An 18,947-nucleotide genomic window follows, 5' to 3' on the forward strand; every position below is an offset into this window, starting at 1 on the left:
CTGCTGGCAGCCATAATGCCACCAGGAGGAGGAAGATGACGAGAGAGTGAAGCCAAACACAGGAAAAAAGAGAGAAGACAGGCAGAGTCCACAAGGCAGACGTCCTTTTGACCCTGGCACCCAAACCAGAACTCTTTCTAGACCTTTCCATTACATGAGCCGATAAAGTCCCTTTTTCCAGAAATCAGTTTGAGGGAGCTTCTGTTACCTGCAGCTGAATGGGTCCTCACTAATGTAGAAAGCAGAACAGAGAATGTGACTTTTTCTTACTTTTATTTTTTTTACAAAATTAATATCATTTGCAACACTTTTCACACAGATCAGAAAATTATAATAAGCTTCACATTATTATGAAATTAGCCAATATATTATTTTAAGAGTGAAAAAGAGACACGTGATCATTTGACCCCGAGTCTCAGACGACGCTGGGGGTCTCGGTTTGGGGAGCCGAGTGGCCTTTCCCAGGGGTTGCTCCCGTAGTCTCCTTTCCCATCCCAACCCCCAGCACCCCTGGGCCCATTTCAGCCCGACTTTCGGGAGAAGTAGCCATCTCTTCACCAGAAGGTCACAGACGGCAGGCCTCGCAGCTGGACGCTCGGTGACGTCAGCCCCCAGCCCCCATGCAGCCCCCATGTTTCTTAGCTCGACGCAAGCAGGGATGCAAACACGGACCCAGGCTTGTTCTGCAGGACCTCAGGCCTGTCAAATTCTATAACCTGCGAGGTGGAGAAAGGAGGGGCCAGGGACCCAGCTGAGCTCAGTCTGGAAGGACCCGGAGGTCCCCTGAGCGCCCGTGCTCCCTCCACCCCCCAGCCCCGGCAGCGGCTCCCACCTTCCCGTCGCCCATGACCAGGATGCGGTCACAGTTGAGGATGGTGGAGATGCGGTGTGCGATGACCAGGACCGTGCAGCCCCGGAAGGCCTCGGAGATCGTGCGCTGGATCAGGGCGTCAGTCTCCAGGTCGATGGAGGCTGTGGCTTCATCAATGATGATGATCTGGAGGGAGACAAAACAGGAGTGGGGGCGGCCTCCTTGGGCCCCGAGCCTGGGCCCCGTCCTGGGTCCACCACTCAGCCACCAAGTCCCTTAGCTGGAGCAGAAGACGTTTGGACTGAGCTCAGAAGCCACTTAGAGCCCTAGTTACCCATCACATTAGGAAAAGAATGTTAGCTCACAACCAACAGCTCAGCTCGGTATTTTTTAGTGACCAGAGAATGAGGTTCTTGAAAATGAAAACATCCCGGTGGCATCTTCTTGTTTTATGAACTGCCTTCCTTGCCATTTGCCTGACTTAATGTAGAGCGGTGCCCCACAGAGGGCCACGCACGCACCCTGAGCGGCATGGGGTGTGGCGTGGCCAGTGTACGGGGAAGCCTTCTTTTCACTTTGACACATTGCTATTTATCTCGTGAACGATAGGCATGAGGAAATGTAACTAGCACCGAAAGTTTTTAAAAAGAGGGCATCACCAGTAAATCACAGGATATGCAGACAGGACAAAAATCGTGAAGTGATGAGTCAAATTTGGGAAACAATCTGGAGAAATGAGGAACTGAGAGGTGAAGAGGGCTGCATCCACACTGCAAGTCCTGTCCTGTCGTCCAGCTAGCTCAGGAAGGGGGGTCCCTTTCTCCCCTGAAGGCCCCTTCGGTCTCAGGCCCCCCCATGCTCCGCCTGCTCTGGCCCACAGCTCTGCTCTGCCCCAGCAGTTTGTGCACTTATCATGAATTAGCCATGTGTGGTGTGTGTGTACACACATGTGCCAGTCTGCCTCCATGTGTGAGTGTGGAGGTGTGTGTACGTGTGTGTGTGTGTTGCCTTGCTCTGAGAGAAAATTGGCTCCTAACTAGCCCAGGGAGTCAAATACACAAAATTACTGGCGAACTCTTTGGAAAACGTCAAGAAACTCCATCAGATGAAACTTTTTAAAAGTATGTAATTTTGCCCTGGGACAGTTGTTCTCCGAGTCTCCATTTTAATAGACAAGGGAGTGTCCTGCGTCGGAGTTTTAAAACGAATGTGCAGAGGGCAGTTTTTAAATTCATAGGCTTCCAACCTTTTTGCTTTTTGTAGGGAAAGCGCATCAATGTGTCCTAGGGGTGGACCATGTCAGCGCAGGATGTCAGGGCTGGCGGGGCCCAGGCCTCACTGCCCCACAGACGCATGTGGCGTGCCATCGGTGACACATGTGACCCCCTTGGACGCCCGGTGATGGTGTGGAGGGCGACAGAGGTGAGCCCCCACCCAGGGTCCTCCGGGGCCTCGTGGCTGCTCAGGGGCCTCACCTTGGAATTGCGAAGGAGGGCCCGGGCAATGCACAGCAGCTGCCTCTCCCCCACAGAGAAGTTCTCCCCGTTTTCCACCACTTCTGCTTGCAGTCTCTGGGGGAACTTGGAGATCTGTAATTTGGGGGAAGACGAGCTATAGGTCATGTAGGTCTGTGGGCGCAAGGCCCTGTGGGGTGAGACCTGACCCCTCGTAACTCTGCCGTCGCCTTCTGTATTGCACCCCCCTCCACACTCCTCCCCCTGCGCCCGCCCGGCTCACTCCCACCTCAGGGTCTTTGCATACACTAGTCCCTGTGCGTGAAATGTTCTCTTCCAGATCTGTGTCGCTGTGCTCTTAGCACTGGTCTCAGCTCAAAAGTCCCATCCCTACAGAGGCCTGGCCTGGCCAGCCCACGGACAGGGACCGCTCCACCAAACTGCCTGTCGGCATCGGCCTACCATCCGAAAGTCCGTCTGTTCACTGGCGTGCTCATTCACTCCCACTGCATGGAAGGCAGGAGGACACAGCCTCTGCCATGTCCCTGAGCCTAGAACGTGCTGGCTCACTGCTGGTGTCAGCCTTTGTTTAGGAACCCCAGATCTTCTCATCGTGAGACGGTTTAATCTGTGCCCCAAAGTGGCACCGTCTGGAATACCACGTGTGAGGAGCCAGGCTGAGACTAAGCACTGGCGTGGGAGCCACTTACTGTCTTGCTCAGGAAGGTCCTCTGCAGGGCATCCCAGATCTGCTCATCCGTGTAGCAGTCAAAGGGATCGAGGTTGAACCTGCCAGATGAGATGAGAGGCAGAGCAGGGTTCGGTCACCACACCACACCCTGGTCCCCTGAGCCGGCTGTCTTACACAGCTCCCGACCGAGAATGGCTGCCACTGGACTACTGGCTATAGAGAAGCCCTTGCACTGCCATGACTGACCATTGCTTGTACCAGTCAGTGGCCATTCCCTGCAGGTGGCAGCCCCCAAATCTTGTTTGGGGGCCACTTGCTCCCCAGCGCCCAAGCCCATGTGGTCCAGGAGAGGCTCTACCACCAACTCCAGGGGTGGAGCAAGTGACTACTCAGGTGGACGCCAATCAGCACCGGGCAATGCCTGGCCACAGGGATTGCTTGGGATCGATAGGTAAGCAAGTAGTGTACCTCAGGACTTTTAAAGCAATCGCCCAAAAAGAGGCTTGCTCCTCCTCTGACTGCACAGGGCAGGCTGCAACCATCCTGCCTCAGGAGGGGACACATGGCATCCAGGGCCCTCATTAGAGCCCGCGGTGAAGCCAAGGCAGAGTTAGGGGGCACTAGGTCCTTGAATCAGCCTTGGCTTTGCCGGTAACATGAGCCAAGAGGCCTTTTGTACTTCAGCCATTTGGGGGGGCGGGTGTTGTAGACTATGCGTAACATAATGTTTATCATCGTAACCATTTGTAATTCTACAACACAGCGGTAGTAAAACATTTACCATGTTGCATAACCATCCACCAAAACTCATCATCCCCAACAAACTCTACCCACAAGCAAGCTCCCTTCCCGCCCCCACCACCAGCCCTCATAACCTCTAGTCTACTTTCTGTCTCTACGAATTTGCTATTCCAGGTGCCTCATGGGAGTGGAACTACACAGTATTTATCCTGTTGCGTATTGCCTATTTCATTTAGCATCATGTTTGCAAGGCCCAGCCATGTTAGAGGGTGCACCAGAATTTTCATTCCTTTTTATGGCTGAATAACATTGTATGTATAGACCACACTTTGTTTATCCATTCATCCATTGATGAGCACTTGGGTTGTTTCACTTTTGGGCTCTTGTGAAGAATGCCACAAACACTGGTCCACAAAGATCTGTGCAAGTCCCGCTTTCAACTCAGGTCATTCCTAGGAGTGGAATTGCTGGATCATATAGTAATTCTATATGTAACTTTTTGAGGAACTCCAAATTGTTTTCTACAGTGGCCGCCCCATTGCACATGCCCACCGGCCATGCACGAATGAGGGTTCTAATTTCTCAACATCCTCGCCAACACTTATGTTCCTTTCTTTCTTTTTTTATTATCACCATCCTAGTAGGTGTAAAATGGCATCTGATTGCGGTGGGGTTGGTTTTTCGGTCTCTTGCCGTGAAAAATCCTAACTGATCGTCCAGGCACCTAACATCAGGCTGTGATCTCTCTGGACTCTGTACCCATTAAGGTTTGCACTTGGATCTGATGTGGGCAACTTTGCAAACACGCCCGTCGTAGACAACATTGAGTCCTGATTGGAGACTGTTCTTAGCCTCTGCTTTGTCTTTCCCCAGTTCTGGTAGCTACACACCTACTTTGTGTCTAGGGCTTGACTGTATGAAAGAAGCGGGAGGTAGAATGTCTTATCTGCATGATATTTGAGAATCTCGAAAGCATTTTCATGAATGAGCTCATTGACACCTTCTCCCCCTTGAGATGGGTACACCCTTTTCATTGATGAGAAAATTGTGGCTAATCTGTATTAAATGGCTTGTTCAAGGTCATACTACAAGTCAGTCTGAGGGACAGGCTGGAATCAAAGACACTCAGAGTTAGACAGAACCTTAAAGCTAGACGATTCGGATCTGGACTCCAGTCCATACGCCTTCCTGGGGCAAGAGCGGATATCACTGACTAAGGGGTTAGACTCCCTGGGTTATAACTTTCTTTATCATTTACTTGTGTGTCCCCTTAAACCAGTCACTTTTCCTCTCTAAGTTCAGTGTCTTCACCTGTAAAGGGGGAATAACGATAGTGCCCACCTCAGAAGGCTGTTGTGACAGTTAAGTGAGAGAATAATAAAGCCCAGGACTGGCATATATAAATGCTCAATAAACGTTAATTCATACTTTTACTACTCCTATCCCAAGCCACGATAGACTTGGCCAAATTCTACCTTAACACAGAAATCTATCATTAGATGTTTTCTCATCCCCCTAAAACAACGCAGTCATTTTTAAATTCTCTGTTTGTACATATATATATATATATATATATATATATATATATATATATTATATACTCTCACTGGAAAGAGTTTCTTCCCTTTCTCTGCCAGGCAAGCTCCTATTTATCCTTCAAGATCCTCTTCAAATGTCACCTCCTCTGTGAAGCCTTTCTGGATTTACCCAGGCAGTTATTTGTCCTACTTCTGAGTTCCCTTAGCTCATGTCATCCTTTGTTCATATCTCTGATCTAGCAATTACCTCCTTGTATTATAATTTGTCAGATATTGTTACATCTTCACAACCCCCACCCCTGACTATACTGTGAGCTCCTGGGGGGGCAGGGACAGTGATCATTCATCAAAGTATCCCCAGTCCCCAGCACAATGTCTAGACCTGGCAGAGGCTCAGAAAAGGCAAGTAAAATGGACGACAGATGAATGAATGAATGGAGCTCTGAGGTCAGTTTACCCTCTTGCCTCTAAGAATTCCCCTTAAATATCCCTGAGACCTGAGGGCTCTAGCTGCATGTTTGGCGCGTCAGCGTTCCTCAGTGGCCGTGCTGTGGAGGTCCCACGCAGTTACTGTGCACAGTCAGGTAGGAGCAGTCATGGGGTGAAGTTTAGGCCCCGAGCTGACTTCCAAGGAGGTAGGACGTGTGGAGAAGAGGCAGGAAAGATCTTGTTGTGTCTGCTTCACGGACCGGACTGCCCGGGTACTTCCCACATTTCCCCTGCCTGGAATGTGTACCCCTGAAGAAGCACTCCCTAATGTGCAGCCTAAGATGTCCCCGTGGGCTCCCCACAGTGGGTGGAAAGACGACAGTCAATCACCTCCAGACACGAAAGAGTGTGGCAGCCCCAGGGCAAATGCTGCTGGCTAACTGAAGTCTGGCCGAGCCCATCATAGTCTGAAGAAATGAAAACCACGGGTGGCTTGTGTGAGGCCATCACGGTTTACAGAACGCTCTTCTGTATAGTATCAGGGCCATGTTCAGTCTTCCAGCACACCTCAGGGAGGTGGGCCAGGTAGGCACAAGTGGTCCAGAAATCAGGGCGCTGGCCACCAGCTGACTGACCTGTGGCCCCCCCGCTCACCTGATGGTTCCTGAGAACAGGACAGGGTCTTGAGGGATGATGGAGAACTTGGACCGCAGGTCCTCCAGGCCGATGCTGCAGATGTCCACGCCGTCGATGAGAATCCGGCCCGCGGCGGCCTCCACCAGGCGGAAGAGAGCCACCCCCAAGGAGGATTTCCCTGGCGGGCGAGAGACAGCGGGGCGCCGTGTCCGGGTCTGAACTGGCTGCAGCACCGATGGCACCTGGTGAGCGCACACCTGGCCCGTTCCCCTCCGTGGCCCATCCTTTGTACCCCAAACCACCAGCAGATTGCTTTCAGCTGAGACCAGAAGGTACGCGTGGAGGCCCCGGGTGAAATCCAGCCACATATATGTTGTGTTTCACACATACGGTGTTACTGCAATTTTTAAAATTCTTTGCCAAAATTTTAAAACTCCAAAGATCCTATATATAAAAATTCAAACTGCATGCTTGTCTTGCAACAGGTGGCAACACCGGACCCCATGGCCCCCATGCAACAAGCAGCTGGAGCTGAGTGTAGCGCTTCCCAAGGGAGAACTGTTCTCCAGCTCGGTCACTGCCCTTCCCCCCTGGACCCCCCACCACACCCAGAGCCAGCTCACTCATCTGTGTTACTTGCCAGGCTGCTAAAGCATTCGAGTTCACTACCTCTGCTCTAAATGATAAGGTCCTTATGGGCGGCCGCTGTGCGTCCAGTTCTCCTTTATGTTGCCACTGCCTGGCTCCCTAGGGCTCAATAACTGCTGAGTGAATACAGTCAGCGGCCCAGGCTCCACACAGGGCTTCTCTGTGTCCAACCCCAGCCCTCTCAGGCCAACTGCAGGCGAGAAATACAAATGAAAGGACACACGAAACACAGCGGGAAGCGCTTCACCTGGCAGTAGTGTGAGTCCTGAGGACAGGCAGACCCAGGAAAGCTCTAGTCCTGGGAGGGCGGGGGCTCCCTGGAGGAGGCAGCTCCCGGCTGCGCAAGGGTGGGGCCAGAACCAAGTTGGGCAGTGTCTCTGGACAATGTGTCTGAACAATGCAGAGTGGGAGGGAGGGACACTTAGACCAGATCTCCCAAAAGTGAGAGGAGAAGAAGAGAAGGAAAGAAGTTGGAAAGGAAAGGGGGAGACGAAGGAGGCTGACGAGAGGTCTAGGAAGGGAGAACAGGAGGAGAAGCAAAAGGGGACCCTTATTTCACTCCTTGCCCCCCCTGTACCCTGTCCCCCTTCCCGTCTCAGCTCCCATGCTGGCCTCAGAGCCCAGGCCACCATGGCTCAAGACCCACCAACCCGTTACTCTGTTCAACACCACCCCTTTTGTTTCCTCCGCGGCGCTCACCACAACTTGCAACTACCTTATTTATTCCCTTATCTGATGATTTGTGTAACATCTGTCTCCTCCTCTAGAGCCCCTTGAGAGCAGGTACTTTGGGTTTTGTCCACCAGTGTCTGACACAGGGACCAGCCCAAAGTAAGGGCCAGCAAATATCGTGGGATCACCATGTCCGAAAATAGGTCCAATAGCCAAAGGCCAGAGTTGAGGACGGCATGCCCGGGACGCTCAGCTCACCTGAGCCCGTCCTGCCCACGATGCCCACCATTTCCTGGCCGTGAATCGTCAGGTTGATGCCCCTGAGAGCAATAGGTGTGTTGTCTCTGTATTTCATCTGATAATCCTGGAACGTGATTTCCCCGCGCTGTGGCCACCCTGGGGGACAGTTCGTGCCTTCAAGGTGTAAAGGAGCCTCAGGGACACACATCTCATTTTTGAAGAAAGAAAAAGAAATCAATAGTTACCATCTGTCTCCGACCACCCCCTGCTGACCCATCCCAGCCTGCCCTGCATCGTGGTCCAGCCACCGGCCATGTGATCAGAGGAACACCCCAAGTGGACCATCCCTGCCCTCAGTGCCCTGAAGGGCACATGGTTTTTTCCCAAAAGAGTGATAAACCATATGGCTAGCCCCCTTGTTAGGAACACAGAAAACTTTTTCTAATTTGATTTGTGAGGCTTAAAAGAAATAGAATCCAGAACACTGGCAATAGGGGTGACAGAGCTCACTGCCCCCAAAGGGCATGTTTTATGGCTCTGAGCTCTGTGGAGACTGGTTCTCTATCCTCACCCTGTGACGTAGGCATTTTTAGATGCATGTCACAGGTGAGGAAACAGGCTCAAACAGGCTCACCGACTTGCTTAAGATGCCACGGCTGAGGAGTGGACAAGCGAGGACTAACCCAGGGCTGCCTGACTCCAAGCCCACGGCCCTGGGCCAGGCGCACTTGGGTGTGTTGGGAGGAAAGAACGATGGAGAAGAAGCAGGGTCTCCTGCCAGCAAGTCACGGCTCCCCACTGCCAGCGCAACGTCACAACGGTGTCTCTCAGGCTTAACTCCAAGCTCTACGACTCACAAACGCCACTCATATAACAGGGGCAGGAGACCTGCCTTTAAAGGGCTCTGCCAGCCCCTGGCCGTGTCATGTTAAGCAAGATGCTTAATCTGGCCAAGCCTCAGTTTCCTCTTCCAGATAATCGGATAATAATTCAATCAACCTTCTAAAACGGTTTTGTAATCCTGAGATAACCTGTAGATAATAATAGTGAGTCTTGACTGTGGGCCCGGCACTGCTAAGTGTTTACGTATTACATTATTTAATCTCTGTAATAACCCAATGAAGTAGAGCCTGTCATCTTTCCCATTTCAGAGTTGGGGAACAGAGAAGCTGAATAAGTTGCCACAGGTCACACAGCTGATTCAAGCAGCAAAACTTAGACTTGAACCAGGTGACCTGACTCCAAAATCTATAGTAGTGCTTCACGACCACTATGACATAAATAAAAGCAACAGCAATAGCAATTATTATTATCATGATTATTGTTAGACTTGGGCAAACCTCTGATTTCTAAAAAGGGAAGATTATTCTTTCTACATCCAGAAATGCTGGCAGGTAGCGGGAGTGGTCAAAAGGAGCTTTGGAGAGAGGAGGTAGCAGGTGTGGGGGTGATGGGGGGAAGGGTCCAGAGCCCCGGTCTCCTCCTGGGAACGTCCCCTGAGCCCTGGGGTGCTGGCCTTGCAGAGGCCACAGAAGCTGCGTCCCACCTGTATGTACTGCAGCATCCTCTCCATAGCCGTGAAGTATGCCTCTGTCTCCAAGCCCATCCGGACGGCGGTCTGGAAGGAGGACGCCAGCTGCAACGGAAAAGCGTCAGGCCAAATGGTCACAGGGAGTGTGCAAGCTCTCAACGCTCTGAAACCTGCTCGTTGCCATGGCCCCTGCGCGGCTGGTCCTCAAACCACCTCCTACAAGAATGGGGAGAGGCCCCTGGAGCCCTGGAGCCCACTCCTGAGCTTAGATACAGCTGGGGTGGGCAGTTCTGACACCTTTCCACCTCAGTACTGTCTGCTTTCTGCCCCAAATCTTCGTCCACACCTCAGGCTCCCATGCAGCCCACGTATGGTGCAGCCCGGAAACACAGGGCAGTGAAGGCCCCTGGGAGCAGCCCTCCCCTCGTGGGGAAAGGCGCTGGTGTGTACAGGCTGCTGTCCTCCGCCTTCAGGGACAATCCTGGGAGCGTCCTATGTGCTTCTCAGGAGGTCCCGGTGGCGTAAGCGCTGGTGACCTAGTTCAGTGCCCCTCCTTCCTCTTCCCGTTTCCCAGAAGCCTCTCCCAAGTCGTCAGCCTGCACCCAGGTCCGTGCATCAGGCTCTGCCTTCAAGGGAACCCAGGCCTAGAGGAGTCTCAGAGACTCTCTGGGATTGGAGGCCCCACAGGTAAGGAAACTGAGGCCCAGAGAGAGGAAATGAGTTACACAGAATACCCGGAAGCTGGGGGCAGAGCTGGGAATGGGGCCCCCATCTATATGCTCAAGATCCGGGGAAACAGGCCACGCAGAGCACTGGATGATGACTTTGGGATGCACTCAGTCACCAGACCCTGACGGAGAGCTGTGTGCAGGGGTGAGGCCAGGCTCCATGCCCCAAAGTGCAACAGACATGGGCCCTGCCCTCAAGGAGTGCCCAGTCGGATGGCGAGACAGACAGGGCAACAGACGTGGCAGCATGAGTTGGTTGTACGGCTTGCTTTGGCCTCCAACCAGGAGCATCTGTAGTATTTGAGTAACCTCTTAGGGCTGCAAAGCAACATGGTGTGTGATTCCTGCCTCCCAAAGCGTGACCGTGATTTCCTGGAGGATGCATGCAGAAGTCAGCAAGGTACTAGTTTGACAAGAAGAGGGAGTGCACACTGCTGTCGTGGGGCCAGATTTGAGGGGCCGGGAAGGCAGGGTCCAGACCTCATGCATAAGGACACGGAGTCTGGAGGCCCTGAGCAAGGCAGTGAGGTGAGGAGCACCTCACGTCGTCAGAAGTCAGTCCGGTGAAGAGTGTAGAAGGTGGAGCGGAAAGGTTTTCAGGGTGGGGGCAGGCAGGGGGCTGGGAGGTTGCTACCCAAGATGGAGATGACACGCTCCGACAGGGCAGCAGACTTTGAGAAGAAAGGATGAACTAGGGCCGTTTTGAAGCAAAGTCAGGCCTCCAGACAGAGTTCCTCATGGGCGTCTGCGGCGATGCGAGCTGGGGAGACTGAGCAGGCGCCTGCATGCCTCTGCCCCCCCCCCGCCCTCCCTGCACCGGGGAGATTTCTGGCCCGAGTGACTCCAGGTCCTCTAGGCACGTCAATTTGGTGCCTCGCCCCAGAATTCTGGAGGCTTGGGAGCAGCTCTGCACTGATGTGGGGGTAGGGGGTGCATGTGTGTGTTCACGCACATGTGCATGTGTCCGAGAGGAGGGAGGGAGGGAGTGTGTCCCACTGTGGACAGACCTGTCCCTTACTGGCTGGGGGACGTGGGCACCTTAAGGCTCGAAGCTCTGGTTTCCTCTCTGTAGGTCATGGAGCCGTAGCGAACATTGATCGAGCATACGTTTGCGTGTCGGACATGCGTCCATCCTCCCATTCACACACATTCCTCACAAGAACATGATCTGGGGACTTCTGATCATTTCCCTTTCACAGATGAGAAATCCTGGGCACAAGGAGGGTAAGACCCTCCTCCAAATCACACTGCTCATGATGGCAGAGCCTGGTGTGAACCTGCACGTCCCAAACCACACTCCTGAACCACCTCGCCGTGTCTCCTGGCACGTGGTGACAGTGCCATGGAAGGCCACTCACAATGCCTAGCGCAGCAGCTCAGCACCAGCTCCAGTGAACCCCACGGTCACCCACTGGTCAGCTGTCCGCGAGTGTGAGCACCGCACAGCCATCCTGTGTAGCCTTGGAAAGTTGTGTGCACGTGGGTGTGGATGAGGGCAGTGTGGACGTGCAAATGTGTGCCTGCCGCAGGGGCTCAACAAGGAGCAAGACAGAGCCCCTTTCCATACCCCAAAACACGCCTCAGCATTGGGGCAGAAGATCTACAGCCACAGAGAGAGAGCCACACCAGCACCGAGAGGGGGCTGGTCAGTGACCGCTGCCTGGGGGAGGGGCACCCTGGGACTGTGCAGCCAGCTCCAGGAGGTGGCTGCTGAGCCGGCCTCTGGCCTCACAGCCCTGCAAGGACAGCCCTTCCCAGGAGTCTGCGGGTGTGAACCTTGACCAGCCAGTCCCTTTCCACACCCTCAGTGTGCCAGACACATGACGTAGGCAGGTTGCCACATCAGCATCCCCTGGGGAACCTGTTTTTAAAGTTAGATTCCAAGACCCCAGCCCACCAGGACCTGCCTCCGAATTGCTATGGCCCTGCTCTGCAGTGGGGTCGTCCTGTCAGCCCCTGGGGCCCCCGCTGAGGAAGCCTTTGAGGGGCCAAGGACTCTGTCTCAGATCTTATGCTCTTTCAAGTCCAAGAAGCCCCGCTCCAGGGGAGGCCTCAGACCCCCATCTTTTTATAGCCTCCCCCGCTAACTCAGAAAAGCTGGGCCACTGGGTCAGGATCTGCACAGGAAAGTGAAAAGACACCAGCCAGGCAACCAAGGAGGTGGTCGTTCCTGCTCTGTCCGCTCCAACACTTCCTTCCCCATCCTGGGCCTCAGTTTCCCCATCTGCAAATAAGAATGTTGGACTCTGTTGCCTGTGGGTTCCCCTCCAATTCCAATGTTCTGTGATTTCACTGAATATCTTTGAATCCAGGCTTCCCATTGAAAAGGAAACTGAGCAAAGCAGCAGATTCAGAAGGTCAACTACATGGCCCATAAGATCACGGCCAGACGGCCAAAACCCAGGAAGTAATCTATGTCCCCCAAGTCTGCCCACAGGCCACAGGCCGAGCCCCCGCTGTGCCAGAGCCCCTCCCTCACCTGCAGAATGAAGCTGAGAGCCATGGCACTATAGGAATAGGAGACGAAGGAGGTGCTAAAAGCCACAAACAAGGCCACGGCCAAGGTCACCAGGTGGGTCATGAGCTCCAGCCTCACTGCCATCCATCGCGTGGACGACAGAAACATCAGACTGTAGTTATTCTGTGCATCGGTCAGCTTTTCAAACCTGAAAAAGGAAGGCCAACCTGGAAACACGTTTGTCTAACCCAGGGTTCCCAAGGGTGGACACCGGTTGCTTCCTCCAGCATCCGGCCCCCACCCCCACCAACAGAACCTGCCTTTTCTTCGGGGGATTCTTCCCTCCCCCCTTCTCAGCCATGGCGTCTACCTGGCCCCAGTCTCGGAGGAGGCTCTGACCACTTAGGCCTCTCTGCACTGGCTCTTTCCTGGGCCTTGGTGATTGGTCTAGGGCCGGATAAGTCAGCCCCATTGGACCAGTGAGAGTGAATAAAGGCCAGGACTTGTGAGTGCATAAAGGCAAGTGGTCCTTCCTACCCACCTCCGAGCGGGGCTGTGTCTGTCTTTTCTACTGCTCTATGCCAGGTGCTAGAGAGCCTGGCAGGCAGGCTCTCAGCTTGGCTGCACGAGTGCCTCACTCAAAGACCCCTCAGTCCTGTGTCTGTCGGGTCCTCGGGTGCTCTCCAGTGCCACTCGGAGAGCTGGTGCCATGGTTCAGCCCACATTCCAGGTAACGGAGCACACGCTACCTCCGAGGCCTGTGTTCGCAGGCCTCAGGCCAGCTCAGGTGCCCCCCGCCCAGAGCCTTCTCCAGCCCCAGCTGCAGGCCCTCTCTTTCCCCTCTGAATTCTCGTGGCGTTTTGTCTGCCCCTCTCTTCTGTGCCTCACCTACCATATTCAACCCTGGATTGTTACAAAAACAGTACTATTTCTGTGTGTCCTGTCTTCCACCAGATTGGGAGTCTCCTGTATGTAGTTCAGTGCCCACATGTTTGCTCCCTCTTTACAAGTCGATATGTTCGTATTGTACAATGAAGCCCCAGCAACAGTTGTAGGACCTTTGTTTCAACAAGCATTGAGAAGGCCAATCTATGGGTGTGAGCAGTCAAGGAAATGCTATTATTCACAAAGCTATCGCTCTTTAGTATTTTATTAAAATTAGATACCTGTTTGGAAGCGAAAGGAAAAAGGAGAATGAGAAGTGCTGACACAGCGATGCTTCTTACCGTTAATTATATTAATATGTGTGCACGACGCACAGGTGTTTAAGGTTTACAGACATTTTCTGTATCACTTAGTGTTTATTCTTGTGTGAGCATCTGTGGGGACAGAGTCCCAGAGAGCAGTTTCCAGGCTCTCGGCCTCTTGTGAAAAGGGGCTGGCTCGGTTATTAGATGGCCATCAGCTGTAATCAGGTGGCCATCTGCCGTGGCTGGGTGGCCAGCAGCTGTTACCGGTTAACCATTAGCCACTAATTTAACAGCCGTGGCTAGGCCAGCAGGTTGGTTGGTTGGCAGAGAAGCAGAAAAGCGGATTGCGGCTAGCAACTGGGGTTAGCAAGCGTGGATGGTGGATTGTGGATCGTGTGGATCCTACTTCCTGTGTCTCGCCCAGCCGCCAGCGAGACTGGGGTGCAGGAAGACCCCTCATTGGGGTTCTGGCGGATGTTTCCTTTTGTGTCTCGACCAGCCATCAGCGAGAATATAGTGGTGTGACTCCCCTATCTATGGCTCTGTTGTTCCTTTTGGCCTCTCTATGTCCTGCGTTCTGGTGCGGGGAGCGGGAGCTGAGACCCTGCGTGCCAGCATCCCCTTACAGATGAGGCTCCGGAGACTGAGACATACATGGGATGAAGCATATTCTCTCAGACGCTTCCGCAGCTGACGCTGTGCCCAGAAGCTCCCCGTCCAGCCTCCCTCCTCCCCGCCACCTGCGGTCCCGTCCTGGGACGGCTGCAGGACTCACTCAGTGATGAAGTCTTCAGTTTTTCCATAGACATGGATGGAGCTCAAGCCACGCAGAGAGGTGAGGATGTGGGAGAACAAAGGGGAGCGCGTGTAGTTCTCCAGCCTCTTGAACACATTGATGGCCCTCTTGAACTTCCTGCATTGAGAATGAGAGTGAGTGACCTGGGCCGTCCACCCCGGGACCACCCATGTCAGCTGAGTCCCCGCCTCGCTCCCCAAGTCCCAAAACCCGTTTCTTCACAAGCAGAAAGAACCCACTCACACACAGTAAATGAAGCAAATGACGACAAGCACGACTCCTATCAGCAGGATGTAGGGAGAGATCACACTGACAATCAACAAGTTGGAGACCGTCGTCAGGAAGAACAGTAAGAACTGTTCGACCACAGTGGGCAAGAGTTGGTCCAGCTCATCCAAGTCCCCTGCAAAGCAGTTCAGGAGTCGGCCGGTGGGAGTCCTGTCAAAGAAACTCATGGGGCAGCGGGAAATCTGCAGGGAGAAGACACCAGTCACGGTCACAAGCAGGGCCACAGGCCTGCGACCCAGAGGCTGTCACCCTTAGGGGAGGTGCAGGGGGCAGCCTCGAGCAGTGGTCAACCTGCCTGGGCTCCAGTGCCCTGACTCCTCTACCTACTGCTGTGTGTCCTTGGGCAAGTTACTTAACCCCTCTGAGTCTCTCTGTCCTCATTTGTAAAATAGGGAGGAGAATGATGCTTCACAGAATTGTAGTGAAGATTGTATAACTCCGTAAATATACTAAAAACCTCCGAGTTTAAAAGGGTGAATTTAAAACAATTTAAAAGGGTGAATTTTATAGTTATGTGAGTTATATCACAATAAAGCTGTTATTTAGAAAGGAAGGAGGGAAGGAAGGAAGGAAGGGAAAAAAGAAGACAAGAAAAGAAAAGAAAGGGAGGAAGAGAGGTGAGGCAGGAAGGGAAGGAGGGAGGGAGGGGAAAAGGTAATAATACATTGAAAGTGCCCAGAAGAGAATCTGCCCCGTAGTCCTCCCATCAATACCAGCTCTTACTATCCTGTGATGGGACCATGTGCACTCAGGATCACCAAAGATTAGCAGCCGCAATGCCACTGCACATTTCATACTAAAGGGCTCTAACAAAAGCATCTAGTTCGCTGTCCCCACTTTACAGATGAGGAAACTGAAGCCCGGACACGGGTCAGCTGCCTGGGGATTTGCTCAAGGTCACCGATGTAGTTAGTGGCAAAACCGTGACCGGACCGGGCCTCCCGAGGGTTCTCCAACCCCCAGCACAGCCGCAGGCTTCACAGAAGGCGTTCCTCAAAGCCTCATGGCACTGATCTGTCGACCAAAGGACCACTTGTACTTCCCCCATGCATTTCTCAAGCCCTAACTCAAGAAAAAGACATGGATAGAAGTTAATCGTCTCTGTGAAGGCCAAAACTAAAGGAAGGAGTGAAGGAAGAGGGAAGGAGGAAGAAAGCACATTTGACTCTTAATAGATAGTAATTATTTGAGCCACGAAGTGTCCCTTACAGCAGCATTCACTGCAAATGCCTGGGTCCTGCTGACCAAGTATAATTCACATTCATGTTTGCTCTGCAAGGGGGGGCAGTGGGGGGGGGAAGGGAGGAGAGGCTCAGAGGCCCTGTTATGCGCTTTCTTGCTTTTTCTGCCTCTAAATTATCTTACGTTTTTATCTCCAGAATCTTTTGTTAAATACATGAGCAAAAACAATAAGAACTGTCACAATCACTTTGAGAAATCAAAGAGCGAAACCGTCGGCCCCTCCAGGACTCCGAACTCACAGTGGGGGCTGGGAGCAGGGAGAGGGGGGCCAGGAGCAGAACTGGGTTCAGCTGTGGTATGAGTTAAGCCATCCTTCAAGAGCCCGCTGTTTCTGGGGACTCAGGGAAAGGGTTTCTGGTTGCCTTTTAAATATCAAAACAATTTGCTTTTATTTGTTGTTTTTGGAGTTGTGCCAATCTTCTTAGAAATTGGTCCTTTTACTTATGATGACTGAAAACTGACAAAGGCAAATTTAAAATAAGTAATGCCATAAAAGGACAGAGAAAGGAAACTATTTTGAAGAAGACACATTTTCTAATGGAAAAGAACTGGAACATTTCTGAATATTAGAACACAAATGATCATTTTGAGACCTGTGCACTGGATATTTGGCACGTAGAATCTTGGCATGTGGCGTTAGGACCTTGGAAGCTGTGTAGCCGGTGCCGTCCCCAGAGGCCAGGCTCGGAGAATTTCCCTGTCCTGCTTTCCAGTTCCACCAAGTAATTGCGTTGTCTGAGGTGTGGGACATGCCTCTGGCTCATCCTCCCCAAATGGCAACGCAGACTGCCTTGAGTCTACGGGGAATGGCTGTCCCCCTCTCTCCCCGAGAGCCCCACTCCACACTCTGAGCGCCAGCTTGCAGAACACCACTCAGGTCCCCGGAAGTGCTCTGCTTCTGTTCACCTCCTAAGCTTGAGCTGGCTCAACTCATTTTATCTTTTGGGTCCTACCAGAGAAGCCTTCTTGGACTGCCGTGCTTCTTTGCCTGTGTGCCCCCACCTCATGGGTACACTGTACACCTTGTTACAGCAGACTGTTTTCTTATCTACCTCAACAGACTACAAGGTCATGATGGCCCAAATCACACCTGCATTGTGTACTCACCATGGAAGCCCAGCTCCCACCACGGAACGTGGCACATGGTAATATTTGCTACGTGAGAGAGGGCGGGCGATGCCATTTCTAAGAGGTGGTGTGATGCCACAGACAATCTGGTGTTCTAAGCATGATACACAGTTTTCTCATATGTACTATGAGGATTATAACGGGAACTGAGGGCAGTTACAAGCACCTCCAGATGGCAGTGCTCAGCCAATGGAGGCCAGCATTGGATGACCGCTGACCTTCCAGCAAGGGACACTGAATTTTTAGATCGTGGTTCCAGCAGCAGAAGAGCTTCAGAGTGCAGCCTGCCCCCATCCCTCTCATGACCCAGGGTCCACTTCCAACTCACTAACATTCTGGACAAGGCAAAGCTATGGGGACAGGAAAAAAAAACTCAGGTTGGGGGGAGGGCGGGATGGGTGAGTGGAGCACAGAGGATGTTTAGGGAAGTGAAAAATACTCTGCATGATACTTACTGGTGCCTACATGTCAGCCTACATTTATCAAAACCCACAGAGTGTACAAACACAAAGCGAGAACTTTACTGTACACTATGGATTTCAGGTAATAATGATAGTAATAATTATAATAAATCAATATTGGCTCATCAATTGTAACAAATTTCCCACACTAAAGCAAGATGTTATTAGTAGGAGAAAGCTGGGGGTTGGTAAGGGGCATATAAGACCTTTCGGTACTTTCCACTCAATTTTTTACCCCCCTCTTCTGCCTCCCCCGCCCCCACTCCAGTTCAAGCTGTTGTTTCTCAGTCTAGTTGTGTAGGACACAGCTCCCTGGCCCATGCTGATATGATGAGCCTTGCGCTCCCCCCGGCTGAAGCAGTCCTTCGCTCACAGCAGCTCCTGGCAGCTGTCACCAGCTGCAGGCCACTCACGCTGGCCGCCAGCCGCTCATGGCAGAACACGGTAGCCCACAGCCGCATAGCTGCCCAGGGCAGCTCACGCCAACCTCCGGCTGCACTAGGCAGCCGAGCTCCAGGGAGAGCCTTTGTTCACAATCTTAGCTGTAGAGGGCGCAGCTCACTGGCCCATGTGGGAAACGAACCGGCGACCTGGGCGTTAGGAGCGCGGTGCTCCAACCACCTGAGCCACCGGACCAGTCCTCCACTCAATTTTTCTTAAAACAAAAACTGCTCAAAAAAGTAGTCTTGTAATTGAAAAAAAACCCAGTGGGGCAAGGTCAGGGCTCGGCCTATGGCCCGCCCACGCCCAGGCCCCTACCTTGCTGAAGAGCTTGTTGTGGATGGCCGTGGACGCTCTCCGCGAGAGCCTGGTGAACGCCACCGAGGAGAGGCTCCCGACGAAGAGCAGCAACGGGATGCTGAAGCCAAAGACCATTTCATAGAAGACCAGCTGAGGGTTGTCCAGGATGCTACCTGGGTCTGCGGCCGTTCTGTTGTCCTCCCGGCTTCTATTGGTCTTCAAGGAAGAACAGGGGTGTGGTATGACAGCACATGCACGTGGTCGCTATGCCTGCTCCTGGCACAGAGCTCCTAAAACCCTTGGAATTTCCTATGTGATGGGGTGCCAGGAGCAACTTCTGTTCTCATACTTGACCTTTCACTCTGGTTCCTGGTACAAGAGCTTCTAAGACCCTTGGTGTTTCTGGAGCAACAAGAGGATCTTTTTGTAGCTAATGAGATGGCTAGTGGCTGGGGCTTCAGGCTGGAGGCTGGTCACCAGGAAGACCAGGCCACTAGGAAAAGCTTGGAACTTTCAGCCCCACC

General features: G+C 52.8%; 1 protein-coding gene across 1 annotated transcript in view; it reads right to left on the reverse strand.

Annotated features, from left to right (window-relative positions):
* Positions 1-265: 265 nt before the first annotated feature.
* ABCC11 (ATP binding cassette subfamily C member 11) overlaps positions 266-18,947 on the reverse strand; it is a 60,354-nt gene continuing 41,672 nt past the window's right edge. Inside the window, exons 20-30 of the mRNA XM_033129135.1 lie at positions 18,442-18,639; positions 14,807-15,033; positions 14,543-14,680; positions 12,599-12,785; positions 9,407-9,496; positions 7,879-8,068; positions 6,319-6,478; positions 2,976-3,054; positions 2,287-2,400; positions 833-997; positions 266-716 (exon numbers count right to left, since the gene is read on the reverse strand). Of these exons, the coding sequence (XP_032985026.1) occupies positions 639-716; positions 833-997; positions 2,287-2,400; positions 2,976-3,054; positions 6,319-6,478; positions 7,879-8,068; positions 9,407-9,496; positions 12,599-12,785; positions 14,543-14,680; positions 14,807-15,033; positions 18,442-18,639 (1,626 nt within the window). The 3' untranslated portion in view covers positions 266-638. The remainder of the gene's footprint in view (positions 717-832; positions 998-2,286; positions 2,401-2,975; positions 3,055-6,318; positions 6,479-7,878; positions 8,069-9,406; positions 9,497-12,598; positions 12,786-14,542; positions 14,681-14,806; positions 15,034-18,441; positions 18,640-18,947) is intronic.

Source organism: Rhinolophus ferrumequinum, chromosome 15, assembly GCF_004115265.2.
Source record: "Rhinolophus ferrumequinum isolate MPI-CBG mRhiFer1 chromosome 15, mRhiFer1_v1.p, whole genome shotgun sequence".
Taxonomy (NCBI): domain Eukaryota; kingdom Metazoa; phylum Chordata; class Mammalia; order Chiroptera; family Rhinolophidae; genus Rhinolophus; species Rhinolophus ferrumequinum.